Source organism: Anas acuta, chromosome 4 (genome assembly GCF_963932015.1).
Source record: "Anas acuta chromosome 4, bAnaAcu1.1, whole genome shotgun sequence".
Classification (NCBI taxonomy): domain Eukaryota; kingdom Metazoa; phylum Chordata; class Aves; order Anseriformes; family Anatidae; genus Anas; species Anas acuta.
The window spans coordinates 47897772-47910829 of record NC_088982.1 but is presented as its reverse complement, the minus strand read 5'-3'; the positions used below and the strand labels follow the sequence as shown (position 1 = coordinate 47910829).

The 13058-nt window shown below is 32.9% G+C and overlaps 1 protein-coding gene across 11 annotated transcripts in view; it reads left to right on the top strand.

The window, feature by feature from the left end:
• Positions 1-13058, top strand: part of FSTL5 (follistatin like 5) — a 402914-nt gene that overhangs the window by 286284 nt on the left and 103572 nt on the right. For all 11 annotated transcript variants that reach the window (XM_068681113.1, XM_068681111.1, XM_068681110.1 and 8 more), the window contains one exon: positions 4562-4682. In XM_068681113.1, the coding sequence (XP_068537214.1) occupies positions 4562-4682 (121 nt within the window). The remainder of the gene's footprint in view (positions 1-4561; positions 4683-13058) is intronic.

Genomic DNA, 13058 nt, shown 5'->3' with positions numbered 1-13058 from the left:
AAAGATTAAAATTCCTAAACTGTGCTCCCTGTGTTGGTGAGATCTGAGGGGGAAAAAATAATTTTTTACAAAACAAATGGTCTCACAATTAGCCATAAGCAGAGCAACAATTTTGCTTTGTTTTGCTTTACCTTTTACCTGTTCTTATTATTGAAATAAATACTCCATTATCTTTATGGAAATGCAAAGTAAAATGTTTTAGCATAAATGCTTGTGAGCGTTCTCTGGTATGAATTTTTATCTCTGAAGTCTGAAATCAAATAATCCCACGTATGGCACAACTTGTATGGCACGATCATAAAATTGTGCAGAACATCTTAATCAGGCTTTAACCTTCATAGTAAGAATTTGTTTCTAGTATGACTTGTCTTTTTTTTTTCTTTTTTTTTTTTTTTTTCAGTTTCTATCCTCCCTCCATAACTAATCATTTTACTATCTAATTTAACCAATTTGTAGACAGACAAGGTTTAAAGAATTGGCTCAAGAATCACTTCACTCAAATTTTACTTTTCCTTCTTCTAAAGATAAAGGTTAATTTAATTTAAAAGTAAAGGAACACTGTTATGTCATCTAATCTGACTTGTTTATCATAGACATGAAATTTCATTCAACTGATCCTATACTTTTAATTGAGAAAATAACTCGATTTTGTCTGAAGTAAAAAAAATGTGCACAGAAAAGTGTGAAGCCTTGATTCGAAAACATCAAGGGGAATTTACGGGTCCCATGATTAATTGCCCAGATTATGATGATTATTATTTTGAGATATGTTATTCTTTTTTTTTCATCTGCTTTCCCCAAAAAGTATCTATAGACTTAACACTACAGTCAATCATTAGTGTCCCTTTAAAATCAAAACAAAACAATACCATAAAGATTGATTTTTCTCAGCTCCCTTGATGACTTCATCAATCTTTGATTTACTTTTTTGGATCATTTCTAACTTGAAAAGTTCCATTCTAGCTTCTTTACAGTAAATTTAATCTGTGCAAGAGAAAAGTAACTGTTGTGTTTTAGCACTGGTCCCACAGCTGGAACACACAAACGCAAAAATTGCCTTTCTACCTCCAGTTATCTTGCTACATTTTCAAAGATCATACTGCTGGCTTAGGCTACAGAATGATCCTGGAATTTATGAGACTGCCTTATCCACAGCAAATCCCACTCATTTTCAGATAAAAGGCTTTCCAGGGTACATTTATCCTCATTAAGTCTATGTGTAGGTTCTTGTTTTTAGAAGAATGACCTTACATTTGGCTCTATGAAATCATAGATCCTTTCCCTGAAAACATCTAACCATGTGATCCATTTCATTCCATATGCTGCACTGTCCTTCTCTTCATTATTATTCACCTCACCAGTATATACCATCTGTCTTTATTTATTTATTTTTAAATTATCAAAAAGAATTGGGATGAATTTTTGGACCTTCAAAATCCCACTGGATTCTTTCAGCATAAATGATTCCTTAGTGACACCTATTATTTCAGGTTTTGCAATTACTGACATTTTTATGTATTCAATATGTGCATTATTGGTATTGCACAATATTATTATTTTCTTCTTGTAATGATATAGGGTGCGAAATTAAAATTACATTCAAGAAGCTATTATGTTTAGCAAGGTACCTTTGTAAATTAAATCCCTAACATAAGTGAAACAAAATGAAAATGTTTTTTCTGAAAGGCTGTATTTCTTAGAAGGTGATGTTAAAAAAGCTATGTTGGGACAGCATTTAGAAATATAAAAAATATTCAGTCTTTACTTGTGAATTCTACTGTTTATTTCTTGAACTGCTACTGATAATTTTTCTTGCCCTGTTTGATTTTTTTTTTGTGCTCTCATTTTATGTCCCACCTTATGGAATCTTACTGATAAGTGAACATTTATTAAAAGGTAATGTCAACAAGAAAAAGATGGTGAGTTAGGGACTCCTGAGAGCAGGCAGTTTGGTTCTGCTGATTTTAAGATACTTGGCGCTAACCTAAGTTCCTAAACACGTTTTCTGTTTGCTAATACCTCAGTAAGTAGTAAGCTTTGCTCTGCTAATGTCTCATGTAGGTTGCAATTTCAAATGACAGTCAATCTTATCAAACTACAGTTTCAGACTGAAATGAGTAATTCCAATTTCTCTTTTCGAAATCCAAATCTCCACATGTTAATGTAATGTAATGCTCTGTAATGTATCTCTTGCGATAGAAGGAAACAAACAAACAATCAACCAAAACTCGTCAAGATGCATATTGGTTTTAATCAGAGAGTTAGTTGATCTGATCATCCTGATCACCTGTGGAGCCAGGAAATGGCTGGATCTGCCACAGAAGAATTCATGTAAGGCAAGAATTGGAACTACGCTTTTAGCAGCAAATGACAGTTAAATAAGACCAATCATGATATGAAATCACTTCTTCACCTTTTAAAATATGTCCTTATGGATATATTGGAGGGGATCTATATATTGATCAAAACTGAGTGAAATTTCCAAAAAAATCCCCGAAGTATATTGCTAATGTAAACATAATTGTATATAAACCAATCTCATATCTGTAATCAAAATGATGGTCTTGCTAGAGATGAGACTTAAATGCCAGAAAAAAAACGTAGCCATCTATAGTATAATAATTGGAAATATCTCAAATATTCTGGCTAATCTTTTAAGGAATTTTTGTTATTAATAATTATTTTATACTGTCACTGTTATTTTAAAAATATAAATGTTATTTTAAAAATAAAATTGAACAATTATTAAATGAAAAGTATCACGATACAGTTTTTAGCTCAAAGGACAGAAGCTAATATTCAATTAAACCACAGTACAGTACAGTGTTAAAGGTAAGTGTTGGTGGGCTGCAACAACACATTTTATTATCCCACCTTAGGTGTAAGGTTTAATCCCAACCGAATCTAATGGGAATACATGTTTTTAACAACTTCAGACTAGCTTTTATAGGAGGAAAAAAAAAGTAAAGACACGGTGCTTCTGACCAGAAATGTTCTGTTTTCATGAACCAGCTGTGATTTTTGCACATTCTGTGGCTTGAAAGCTCAAAGACTTTTCACAGTGAAGTTCTCAACACACACTGCTGTATCTTTAGTACTGCTTGTTTGGAAAAAAAATAAAAAGTAACAACGGACTTAGTTATTAATTTTTCCCATTTTGTCCTTTATGTAGCAGCTGTAAGATCTACACAATTTCATTTCTTTTTTAATTCAGTTTGATGTAAACCTAATAACCAGGCTGTTAAAGGATGAGAAAAGTAGCTAGTGCCAATGTTCAGGTAGCATAGTATGCATCTTTCATTAATAATAACTAAAGGTGTTTTCATGGCAATTTTTCTTATCTGTAAGAATGGTTTTCATGCTTTCTAATGTGCTAGCAAGGTTATTGTATTTTATAATGCTTTTAAATTAATGTTTGTGTCCTTTTTTCACTGTGATTCTCCTTTTGTTCTCTTTCATGTTTAGAAATTTTCTATTTACATGAATAATAACTGAATCTATTCCTTTCTCTTCCTGCTGAATCCTTTGCAGAGCAACTGAAACATAAAAGCCTCTGTATTCCTTGCTTTTCAGAAGCTATCATATAATAATACAAATATAATGGTTTTGCAGGTTTCTGGGGGAGACATATAGAGGGCTGGAGGAGTAATTATTTTATAAATGAATGAACCATATTCACTTTCATTTTTCCATGTCTGGTATGAAACTTGAAACTGTGCAGCCATTAGGATGAGCTGCATTAGATTTGGTTCTTTCAGTTATGTGAAAATGTTTTTTTTATATATACACCATGTAATATTAAAATTCTAAATATTTAAGATAATAAATAAATCTTCAGAATTCTTTTGATGTAGCCCAGGTAGACATCTACAGCATATGCAGACTTAAAATCTAATTGGTGCATCACTTAAAGAACATTTCTCTGGGTGAAGTTCATTTGAGTTAAACTCTAGTAGCTGTTAATTATGATCTGTTTACAAAGTGGATGTGCCCCCATAGAGAAACAGGGGTCTTTTCAGGTCAACTACTTCTATAACAGGTCCTTGAGAAGATAATAGGCTTCTCAAAAGCCTCTAAGAATCTGATACAATTAGTAGGGTAATCAGAGTTTATTTTAGTTAATTTTGAAAATGTCTTAATTGTTTTTTGTGGTTAGGAATTACTCAGAAGAAAAAAGACATTGTGCCGTGTATACTTGCGAAATTACTCTCTCATGGACATTTGAACGTTCCTTAATCAGCATTCATATACGTCTCAAGTAAAATCATCTTTATCATTCAGAGTGTCTTTATAGTGTTTCTGTCTAGCCACGTTATATATGTTCTCTACGCATTCTAAAAACTTTTGGTTAATCTCAGTGAGTCTGTCCTAAAGGTATTAACTTTTAAAACAGCAATAAATAATTACAAAGTATCTGGACATCCCTGACTTTACACAGTTGCAGTTCATTGCCCCACAGCAACCTTAAAATGATCTATTAAATGATTATTAGAAACAATTAATTATACCAGAGAACTCTAAGAGCTCAAATGTAATTTCATGGTTATAATTTTCTTGTCAGGTAATAAAACGGGATGAGCTTGGCAAGGATCTGTCTGACTGCTCTCTGTTCGATTTGCTGAAATACGATGATTATAATAGTGACAAGCACCTAGGTCTGGAAGAATTCTATAGAGCTTTTCGTAAGTACAAAGATTAGTCTATTCTTCTTTCAGTTTTTTCTATTTCTTGCTTTATCTTTCTAAAATGGTATTTTTTTATTTTTAGATTTTGATACATCAAGAGGCTGTACTTAAACAATGGGTATAATTTAGCAGTCATGATACTGTAGAGAACTCCTTAGCAGAAATCAATAAGAGATCCATTAGTGTCCTGATTTCTGAGGTATTTTGGTAATGGAGAATTCGTAGATAATCTTTCTCAATGCCAACATGCATTGAAAAATCTGTGTTGTGCACAAGTAAAAACTAGTGCAGTCAGGACATTGCTGTAGCACTGAAAAAGGTAGAACACATCCCTGTACCCTTTCTTTATAACTGATGATAAAACCATTTCTGATGAACCCAGCAACAAATGCACTACTTCAATTCGGTGCTCTCAGTCTTCACAGGACTTCCAGAGAGGTACAGATTTGTGGTGTAGTTTTGCCGGGTGCTTGTTCTTTGCCACTTTGACTGAGACAAATCAATACAGTACATATGGACACCTTAACGAAGCCACTGGAGTATGGGTCAATGTGATAGTGCGTAGCAGAGAGAATTAAGATGATTTGTAGTCCAACATTCATTTCTCTATATAAGGCCTTTTAACAGATTGTCCATGTATGCATAACATAGTTTGAAAATTAAACCTCAAAAAGTTTCCAGTTCATTGTGTGCCCAGTAGCCAAAGGAATGTGGAATACCATTAGTATCTGTAATTATGGCACAACAAATACTCTTTCAATAAAGGTAAAAAATTAGCTCTAGTTCTACTGCATTTGGTCTTGAGAGAGTTTGATTTTAGTCCTTCCAATCTACATCAAAAGTATTAACAAAAATTACATATTGCTGTAAAAGCATACAAAGTGAAACAAAATTAAAACAAATTAAATGATAGCTATCTGGTCAAGCTGAACCCAAGCACTACACACAAGCCAAGCCAAACACAAAGTGACCGTGACAGCTCCAGTCCATAGGTGTGGTTGCTGTTATGTCACTAGCAATGGCAAGCCTCTATCAGAATACAGAGAATTACTATCTGTGGGAAATAGATCCATTTAAGGAAGGATAGGTAAGAAGCACTCGCATCACATCTTCCACCATTAAAGCACCTCCTCAGTTAAAAATCAAACGTAAGAATTAAACATGTCCATTTTCTTTAATAAAACAGCTTAGGAATGTTGAAAAGATTTATTCCAAACAAAAACTGTTGTGGTTGTTGTTTTTTTTTTTTCAGAATAGAAAATGATTGAATTGTTAATTTTTTTTTTTACCTCTTACACAGTCCTTTCCCTTGAGCTGATAGCGTATTTCTCTCTAGTTTTTAATTTTACTGTCTTCACCTTTTAAATCTACATTTAGACCCTAACTTCAGTGGTACCTGATACTCCCAGTGGATAATGCCTCTTTAAATATTAGCAGTAGTGTGGTGGGTCTGAAAACTGTTAACTCTTATCATCCTCACTAAAGGTTGTCTACGATGGACAATAAGTTATTGAGATTTGTTTACTCTGAAGGAAAAAAAAAAAAGTGTAATACTGGTGAAATGGATCTAGATCAAAACTGCTGTGTGGAATTCGGTTGTTTTTTGTTGTTTTCCCCTTTCTTTTTATATATATGTATATATATATATATATATATATATATATATATATATTTCCCCCTTCTTTTATATATAACTTTAATGAGTTGCTTGTAAGCATGAAAAGGGAGTGAAAGAAAGAGAAGAAAAGGGAAAGAGTTCTAATGTCTTGCTTGTTAAGACAGAGTTAAATGAGCATAGAAATACTAGGTCATAGAGGAGGAGGCATGGTATTGGTCACAGCCCCACAGTTTTTGGTAATTTCCCAAGGATGCTTTGGGAGCCTGTCTGTACCTAAAGCAACTAAAACATAAAACATATCATAGGCATCAACATATACTCTTAAGGTATATATTTTAATGGGGTGAAGATTAAACAGCTCTTATTTTCTAAATGTAAGATTTAATTGACCTCCCCTACCAAGTACAGGAGTAGGATACACAAAAGAATATTTCAAGAAATCCAGAAAGCTGGAAGAGGGTTGAGAGGGATAGGGATATTTGAGTCATCAACTTGAGCCTGAAAAGGGGATAGTAATAATCAAGCATACCATGTGTGTTTCTAGCTGTGATTTTAAGTGACATTTAAAACACTTGGATAGGATTTTGAACATGGGTAGGATTAAAAGCTATTGTCACAATGCTGTGAACAACCTGCTCCGTTGAAGTTGTTTCTTTTTGAAAGGATTAGGCAATAACATTTTATTTAAATATGAATGCCTATCAGTGGGATTAATTATCGTGCTGTCTCATTAGCATTTGCAGGTAGGATTATTTTTTTAATTGTCTCACTTAAATAGAATTTTGACTGTCATCTGAAGACTGTAAAATGAGAATCAAAAATGATTGTAAATTGTACTTCTTTAGTAAGAGTTCCCCACAGACAACAGAAACTATTTTTTATTTTATTTTTTCCTGTTCTGGTAGAAAATAAGCCACCTTAAGGGCAAAGATTAATCATTGACTGCATATGTAATCATTAACACATTAACATAAATGTATATTTATGTGTATGTATACATACTAGCATATATTCTGTGAATTACTATTGACCATTACATTTTATCTAACAAAATGAGCTCAAAATGAACAGGACTACCTGATGCAAAAAGCTGTAAGCACTGATATGAAAATTTTTCCCTTGAAAGGTCAGATGCTAAGGCAGTAACAACAAAGAGAAAGGCTTGCTTTGGGGATTTGCACCAAGTCTCCGTTTGCAAAATGCTATGGGAATATGAAGACGCTTACTGGCTTGTGTAGGTTTTAATGTACTAGCAAGACTGTGATATGGCTTTCGTGGTTTTGGCTGTTTTCACATATATCATGAGTTTGTTTTTGGTGCTATGGCAGATATCTACTAGATATCTGCTTAACAGATGTGATAACAGTTCCACTAGATCAATAGTACCTGTAGAAAGGATTTTTTTTTTTTTTTCTAAGATAAAATGGAAAGTTTAGACCTAGCTAGGTCTTATAAACATGTGACTGAAGAAATTGGTCTGAGCATATGGGTCAGTCCTCCACTACCCTAGTCACATCATACAAAAATCTATCCCAACAGTGATTTGGCTCCATCTTAGTGTTTTGATTGGCTTGTTTGTTTTCTTTCCCCATCCAGCCCTAAGCTAAAGGATTTTCTATAAGAGAGCGTGTTTTTAGACAGGGAAGAGTGTATTTAACTTTGTCATAAAGGGTGGCTGAAAGCATAAGATGATAAAGACAAACAAAAGGTAGAAGTATGGAATACAGATTCTTGAAAGCTTTTTCTTCCATAAATTTACCATCTCAACCAATGCACATCATTAGTTCTTCAAGGATTTTCTTACTTTATGTAATATAGTCTATGGTATCAAGGTAATACTGTGTTTGCTGTAAATACAGTCTTTGTTCGTCTTCTAGTACTCTTTTCTAAAATAAATCATCTTATATACTTTTCTTTTATATATTAAAAAATATATAGAAATATATTATATTTCTATATATTTTGTTTTTAGAAATAAAGTACCTTCTAAAATGAAATTTCAAAGCAGGTACTTTGGGTGGCCCTCATGGTGGCTTGCAAAATCTTGAGGAATACCAGAAGCAAGTAAATAGTAAAAAATTATTCTGCTTGATCACTCAGCAGATGCAGATATATATGTAGGCACTTCTCTTTGTGTTCACAATAGCAAGAATGATGGTAATTTAGATACTTATGAATAGGACTGATTGAATACAACAAATGCAAATACCAAGTTTATGGTAAATAATAGAACTAAATGCTCCAACAATTCATGTCCTGCATAAATTGAAGAAAACTGTTCTTCAGAATATTTTTCTATTGTTAATGTAGAACTATTTTGATGTTATCTTATGCTTAAAAAAGGGGCCATGAAAATAAATACTGAGGACTTATAACTACTGGATGTAAAACAAACAAACAAACAAACAAAATATGACCTACTTTAATTATTAAGTTATATTAGAGGTGCTTTACAGTTTCATAGGAACTACATGTGCTACCTCATCTTGAAAGTACAGGTTGAGGTACCACTCAACATGATCAACCATTTTCTTATCTGTTGTGCAGCTGTGGTTCAGAACGATGTGTACTGCTACTGTGCATGCTGTTGCTCTGTATATTTAAAAGTAACTTAGCAGTGCTGTTCAGGTCACAGATACCAGATTGAGGTTTCAAGCATACCTTAATACTAAGATGTGTGTAAAGCTGTATGTAAACCTACAGTAACAACTGCTATTACAGAAGATGATGAGGGATGAAAAGCTTCTCATCCTAGCTTTTAGGAGAAAATGTGAGACCAGTGCCTAATATGATTGTCAAATCTGGGGCTATGTTGCATCTTCAGTCATGTGGAAGGGCAAGAAGCAAAGAGTCACCACAAAGAAAGGGCTTGTTATGATTAGTTAACACTTAGTTGTTATCAGACAGATTCTCCTGCAAAATGCCTCTAAGACACTACTGCTTTCACTTCTAGTTCAATTTGTCAACTGCAGTTATTACAGACAAACATTCTAAAATCCTTTTTTGAAATGCGTATCTCTTTCCAAAGAAAAATAGACCACAATTAACCCCTCCCCGCCTCCCCAAATCTAAATACAAAATCTATACTGAGTTATTCATTGAAATAAATGAGTCTTCCCATTGGCTTCTGTAAGTTATCCTCAAGCCCACAGATCCTGATTCAAAAAATGCCTATTGGATTTATACTTCGAATGATTTCAGTATGAGGTTCCAAATATTGTATGTAATATGAAACTTGAGACAGAACTTTGCAACTATGATGACTCTTCAGTAGTAAAGCACGTTAACAAATAGTGGAATAAAGAGCTTCTGAGGAAGGAAGAGGTATTATTCTGTCTCCCGCTATCATTAATTCATGTTCAGCAACAAGTAGTGTGTATCAGATTGTTCCAGAGAGTATTATATTTCAGCACTAACCTCTGAAAATACCAGTTAGCATCACACTGAGTAGAAGATATTGGACTTAGTGGCAGTATTTTTCTGCTCAACATAATCTATCTTTTAAATTCCTAGCTGTTCTATATGTGTTTTCAGTCTAGAGATTGTCAACTGGAAAAGAATACCACCTCTTATATTGAGTGGGCAGAATTAAAGCTGATAATTTCAAACAAGTACATTTTTAAGGCATTAAATACTGTTTCAAGGTGTGAAGTACTGTGTGCGTGAAACTTTTCATGTGCCATTAAGTTATAATCAGTTCATTTTGATGTGCAATGTGCTTCTTCAGTAAAACTGTTGCAGGGGGAGGGAGCTTAAAAAAAAAAAAAAAAAGAAAGAAAAGAAAAAGCTCACTCTGAGTGGAACAGACCTTTTCCTTTTTTTTTTTTTTTTTTGAATTCTTTAATCAAAGTTTTTATGGAAATGAAGAGCTGTAATTCCATTTAAAAACACATTTCATCACCCCCAAATGATTCTTTATAAGTATGCAAGATTATTATTTCTAATTAATTTATATTTCTAAGTCACTTTCATATGCGCCTACTCTGCTTATACATGTTAAGATCCAGAGCTTGATGAGCCTTATTGAAAGGTTTGAGGTGCCTTGAGAATGGGTGCTTTGAACCACTGCTGATGGTGGACCTAGCTGTGGGGATGGAACTCTTTAGAGCCCCCATCTCAAGTGCGCCTTGTGATTTGCCTCAAAGTCATATACTATGGTGCAGTGTTACTTCTCTCTCTAAGTTTCTTCCAACATATACACAACACACAACCTGTGTTGCACATTCGTTTGATGCAGCCTTACCAAAACTGTCATGTTTTACAGATACTGTATCTCTGTAAACTATAATAGTTTTATATGGTACTATCAATCCACAGGATTTTATAAGCAGAAACATTTATGATAAAGTTGATATTAGAAATTTATTTATTGCAAGGGTCTCTTTTTGCCCATCATAGTTTCTACAATTCTCTTCACAACTGCTGAAGTGTGTTTATTTGTTTGTTTACTTTTATTTATTATTATATTTTCCCTTAAATGTTGCTATTTGACAATGTAGAAGTCCTCTGGGAATTACTGAGTTGTTGGTACATTTTTGCCCCTTAAATTCTGTATCAAAGTAGGAAATGAACAAATGTTTTTTAATGTACCTTCTTTATAATATGCATTCTAAACATTTGATAACAATTAATAGTATAGCACAGCTAAAAATTTTTATTCTTTTAAAATTTTGCCTGATTTCTGCTTTTTTCTGGATAAGGAAAAAAATGAAAGATTTTATCAGTGTACTGCCAAATCAGATACTGTACATGTTTCTCCTGAAGTTTTGATAAAGTGTGGTATTCATCATTTTCTGTAGCCATACTAGTGTTTCTCTCAAGCTGCAGAATGTTTGTACTGACCTAGGTGACATAAGAAACAGGTAAGATGTATTAAAATGAATTAGTCCCATTGTAGTGTGAATAAGCTGTTATTTCATGAACTGAGTTGCATAGAAACAGAATACTAATACAGTTATTCATGACATCACAATACTAAATAAATGATATGTACTTTTGTAAATCTAGCTGTAAATAGCTGTTTGTGTTGAGTTTCAGTATTGCTGCAGCTATTGTCTTTATGTTTCTAATTCAGAGAGAATATTTTCATCTTTGCAAGGCAGTGTCCCTGTAAGGGATCTTGTCCCTGTTAGGATCTGGCTGATCCAACATCCACAAATACCTTTAGATATTGCAAGAAACATTACAAGACACATTTAAAATAATACTTTATAATCATAGTCACCTTTATTAATATTTATTAAAGGAAGCATTTTTTTCTCCAAAACAGGGGCCAGGAGATGGAGGAGAGAAAATGCTTCCAGGGTTTTACCCACAAGGGGTAATCACTTTATTAAAGGAGGTGATCACCAGATTATCACTAGCAAGAACATTAAGTATCTACTTCAAAGCAAAATTACACTTCTGGAACTATTATGAATATTAATAGGCTCATAAAACATTATTTATTAAGAAAGCCTCTTTAGCATTTCTTGTTTTCTTTGCACTCAGGAAATTATCTCCTTATCTGGATTTCATATTTAAAATTTGTCACCAGTTTCAACCTAGAGTAGCTGGCTGTAAATAATTGATCAATAATAAATATATATTTAAACAAAAATTCATCGATTTATTTCTTTGGAGGACTTTTTGAGATGCTTTGTGTTGTGTCGTTTTATGCTCTGTGCAAGGCTGAGTTTGCTGGTTGTTCTTAAGTAGCAAGCACTAGTGCCCACTTTAGGAAATTATTATGAAGTAACTTTATCTCCAAATTTGGTAGGTGTTCTCGCTTTTTACTTCCTGGGCTATTATGGAGTCCAAAGGAACAACTTTCCTGAGAAGAGACTCTTGAGGTTTTTGTTTCATTGTTTGTTTTTTATAATTTATATACTCTGCTGATTTTCTTTGGTTCTATTCACGCATATGGGTAAATAAAGAAGTTATTACAGTCAGAAGATGATTGTAAAAGTGTTTTAGTAATCCCTGGGATATTTGGATTTCTTAAGCATATCTGACATTTACGCAATAAAAAGGAATCTGAATGCATAGTTTTGCACCTAGATTGTATGAAAGTACATTGGAAATCCTGTAAATGGGGTTAATAAAAAGAAATATCCAGTTTTGCAAAGCTTGTGAGCTTGGCTGTTGATGTTAGTGTTATAGAAAAGTGCATTACAGTATATTGAGAAAGTTTTTTTTTTGATTGAATGCCCTCAAATATCCATTACATACAATAAGGACAACATAGCTGAAAAAAATATCTCCATTGCAAAGATATATATTGGAGAAGAAACTATCTGAGTTCATTCCATTTTTCATACAGAATTAGGTTCTGAAAAAGTGTTCATGTTTCCGGAAATGTCATTACTAACTTCATTTCTGAAACATAATAGCACAATTTGAAGTTTTACTATAGTATTCTTCCATGGCTTTAGAGTATTGTTTTTTTTTCTCTTTAAAGTTATGCTTCCATAGTGTATTGTCATACGTTGTTATGCAGTTTACTGCTGCAGTAAGACACTCTTCAACGCAGTAAGACACGCTTTGTGGCCAGCTGAAATAAACAGTGAATGGGATATTTGAATTTAAATATGTTATAGAAAACTTCAAATAAAATGTGGATACAATTAATTCTCATTATGTATATTGGCAATATTTTATATTTGAAATTTAAAAAGTGTTTTAGATTAATATCTTAGAATAAATGTTTCAATAAATATTTAAAGTTTACTATCTAATTTTTCTGATTTTTAAGAGTCTTAGTAGTCTACTTTGAA